This window comes from Bison bison, unplaced genomic scaffold, assembly GCF_000754665.1.
Source record: "Bison bison bison isolate TAMUID 2011002044 unplaced genomic scaffold, Bison_UMD1.0 scf7180017851375, whole genome shotgun sequence".
Classification (NCBI taxonomy): domain Eukaryota; kingdom Metazoa; phylum Chordata; class Mammalia; order Artiodactyla; family Bovidae; genus Bison; species Bison bison.
This window is the reverse complement of record NW_011481948.1, coordinates 55,923-59,634: the sequence shown is the minus strand read 5'-3', so window position 1 is coordinate 59,634 and position 3,712 is coordinate 55,923. Positions and strand designations below refer to the sequence as shown.

Sequence of the window (3,712 nt, the reverse complement as noted above, 5' to 3'; positions counted from 1 at the left end):
GGCTTCGTACAAACCGAACCAGCACCACCACTCTTTTCAAAATCATGCACTATTTCCTGAGCTGCTAGTTAGTAAATTTCTATCTAGCTACTTCATATGAATTTTGATATTTCAAATGTCTGGGGTCACACTTTTAGGTAAATGATTTACACGAAGATTCCAAAGCAACCAGTGTCTGCACGGCGGCCAGTAAAGGACCACTTCCAAGGCAGCAGCCAGAGGAGACTCTCAGCCCAGGCCCCAGTCACTGGACACGGGAGGATCAGTGCAGGGGTCACCTGGCTCATTAGCTGGCTCGCTGCTGGAGCCGACAAGGGCCCTGGAACAACGCTCTCCGAGCCAGAAGAACAGGGCGGGACCTGCCTGCTCCCTTGAACTGCAAATACACCTTTAAAAAAATAAGACAGATGATGGGGTGGCTACACTTCTGTGCTTGAGCAACACATGAGATTTATTTTCCATTCTTTGAAATAAAACAATTAAAAAAAAAAAAAGCAATAAAAAGAACAACTTCTCAATTCACATCAGTGAGAGACAGTTTGGGAAATTCCCTGGCAGTCCGCTGGTTCGTCTGGGTTCAATCCGTGGTCAGGGAACTGAGATCTCACATCCCACCACGAAAAGACCCCACAGGGTGCACAGCACAGCCAAAAAAGACAGGTTACAGTTACACTCAGAGTGATGAGTCAGAGTCCAACTACCCTGGAAGAGCTACCACTAGATAAACACACGCTCAGCCGTGAGGTACGAAGCCTAATCTCGCTTTGTGACGACACTACCCAGGTCCCGTCACAGAGGGCCTGGCAGAGCCCGTGTGCTCCACACACACAGGCACCAACGCCGGACACGCAGGCCCGGCTCCCCGAGTCCCTGAGCCTCGGTCAGCTCCGTGTTCCTCCAGGCCCCAGGCCAGCCCTGCCCTGGACACCACTGGCCCCTGCTAGAGCAGGTCCTGGGGCTGCCTTTACATCGGTGCCTTGTTGCTGCATCAAACTGGTCTGCACAGCCTGCTTAGTACCCCTAATTACAGAAACAATTGTATGAATTACTAATAAATGGGATGGGTTCATAAAACCTATTTTTAATGGATATTTCAACTTCTTGAAAAATAACATAGTGGACTTTGACATTCATCTGTCAACTCAGTATTTACACACAGACTGACACAGTCTTCACGGAAGAGCCACTTTAAACACACGCTTCTGCTGACTCAGAAACACCCAGTGCTGCTCAGTGTTCAGACCTGCTGGATCCCCCGGCAGACAAACGCATGCTCTGCTCAGCGGCCTCCGGGAAGGAGCTCCCCAAGGACCCCCGGGGCCCGCCCGGGTCCGCTTCCCTTCCGCAGGCCGTGCCTGTCAGTCCTGAGCCTCTTCCTGGGGGCCTCCTCAACTTCAGCGTCTCCGCGCAGACCCTGCGTCCTCTTCGTGTGGCTCCTTTTCTTCCCATTTAAGTTACCTTGGGGTGAGGATGGGAAGCTGACGTGAAACCCTCCCACAAGCCGCCCCCGGGGGCGCCGAGCAGCCACTCAGTGCGCACAGGTGCAGGTCCAGCTGTGACGGGCCCCCCGAAACCCTGCTCGTTTCCGGGCCCCAGGGTCACAGGTGGAGCTCTGGGCACGTCCCACGTGGCAAGCAGAAACCCCGATCTCGCCCAGGGGCGAGCACCCTGCTATCTGTTACACAGCGTCAATGCACCCAGGATTTTCACAAAATCCTTCGCTTATGTTCAAAGACTAGTGGAATTTAAGTCGAACTTAAAAAATATAAACAACTTGCTACTTTTAACACATTTCCTTAAAGAGGCATCTTAAGGAAAACACTCCACATCCATCTGCAAACTAAGCACTTTCTAAGCACATCACAAACTAAGCACATTTGTGGACTGTGCACATTAGGTGTCCCCAGGGAGACCACCTGACCCAAAACTTAAGGGGTCCAAACGGCACTGACAGAAAGGCAAGACGTAAGCTAAGAGTACAGGTCTAGAGAGAGGGCTGATCTGAGCACGCCAAGGTCTACTCAATGCAAACCCAGGACCTGCGTGTGCAGGACCGCATTACAGAGGTTCAGGGTTTCCTCCCACCAGCATCCCGTGGGAGGGCGCTGTCGCCCTCAAGCCCTGCTGGGGCCGCAGGGTGCAGTGGCCAGAGGCTCAGGCCCCTGCGTCCCGAGGCCCTGCTCAACGTGCAGGCCCGACAGTGCTCGCGGAGAGCCACGCTGGAGCGCTGGCCTCTCCAGCGCTGGACCCAGACCAGCTGAACTGGCCAGAGTGGCCTTCACTGAGCTCTGGGCCAGCACAGCACCAGGTGGCCTCAGGGAACACCAGGAGAGGCCCACAGAGCCGTGGCTGGTGGGGCCCACCAAGCTGCTGCCTGACTGCAACCAGCAAGGGCCAAGGTTGGCCTGAGCTGCCAGGACCCCCTCAGGACCTGCATGCCAGGCAGAGAGCCCCCAGGGAGGTGAAGTCACTGTCCTTCCCCGTCAAGGGAGGCTCTCCCCTCGCCAGGTCGTCTCTTACAGAAACAAGCAGGAGGGGCACCTGTGAGCCCGGCACCGATAGGCCAGGACCGCGGGCACTGCATCCTGGGCGTCAGCCCCGAGGCCCCTGCGGGAGGGCTCGAGGCTGGCAGAACAAACACACCAGACATGCCAGGGGCAGGGACCGCGCCTGCCAATCACTCAGACGGTCCTTGGTGACACAATAGACAATCAGGTCACGCTCACTCTTCAGGGGTGGAGACTCTGGCTTCAATAAAGCCCACCTCTTCTTAAATCAGCAGTCACTGAAAAGGGACCTTTCCTAGATTTACATACTGATGAACTATCCGGTAAACTTTCTGCTTTTTAAAAAAAATACACAAATCCTAAACACCCTGCTACTCTGAACTGTAGCATTTGCAACCAGCCCTGCACACACGAGTGAAGCTCACTACTGGTGTCACTGGACGGGGCCGTGGGGGCGAGAGTCCGCCAGCCAGGGTGGGGTCACTGGGGCACACGGGAGGGCGGCGCCCTCCTCCTGAGCTGGCCTCCAGCCCCCATGCACACGCCCTGCACCTGGCCTCTCCAAAGCGCCTCAGGAGCGAGCCTCAAGAGATGTAGGCCTCTTCTCCATTTTCAACTGACGCCCAAACACGCCCACTTATGTCCACATCACGGGCGTCAGTCCCCACCACGGGCGTCCAGCACGTGGATGGCACGGCTGAGGCTGTCACATGTGTCCCCAAGCTCAGTGTGAAGCTCCATGGCGAAGGGGCACCATGTTTCTTCACAGTGACAACCAGAGGCTGCCCACACCCAGTGCCAGGCCATGGCCAGCCTCCTCACCCGGTGAGCTTCCAAGCCCACAGCCCTGCCCCCAGGAGTGTGAGGGGCGGGAGCAGGCCCTGCCAGGAGGCCTGACCCCGGCCCGTCAGGCGTGCCTCCGGCCCTGGAGGCCACACGGGCTGCCTGCCTCCCTCACATGCCCACCGCGTGGCTCTGGTGACACCACGCTCAGGTGGCTTTATCACGACCGTGGCACGCTGGGCAGGCCTGGCAGAGGATGCGGGCACAGAGGCGCCGTTACCAGAGTCTTCCTCGGACTGAGGCGGAGCCACAAGCGCAAACTTGGTGTGATAGCGCGCCTTCTGCTTCTCGTTGAGCATGTTCCACTGCGACGCGAGCAGCTCCTCAATCTCCACGGCAGAGGCGTCCGGGTGCTCAGCAAC

The 3,712-nt window shown here is 57.0% G+C and overlaps 1 protein-coding gene across 1 annotated transcript in view; it reads right to left on the bottom strand.

Annotated features, from left to right (window-relative positions):
- Window positions 1-3,712, bottom strand: part of LOC104996315 (histone-lysine N-methyltransferase NSD2-like) — a 60,853-nt gene that overhangs the window by 8,779 nt on the left and 48,362 nt on the right. Inside the window, exons 6-7 of the mRNA XM_010850568.1 lie at window positions 3,571-3,711; window positions 1,340-1,458 (exon numbers count right to left, since the gene is read on the bottom strand). Coding sequence (XP_010848870.1) covers window positions 1,340-1,458; window positions 3,571-3,711 — 260 coding nt within the window. The remainder of the gene's footprint in view (window positions 1-1,339; window positions 1,459-3,570; window position 3,712) is intronic.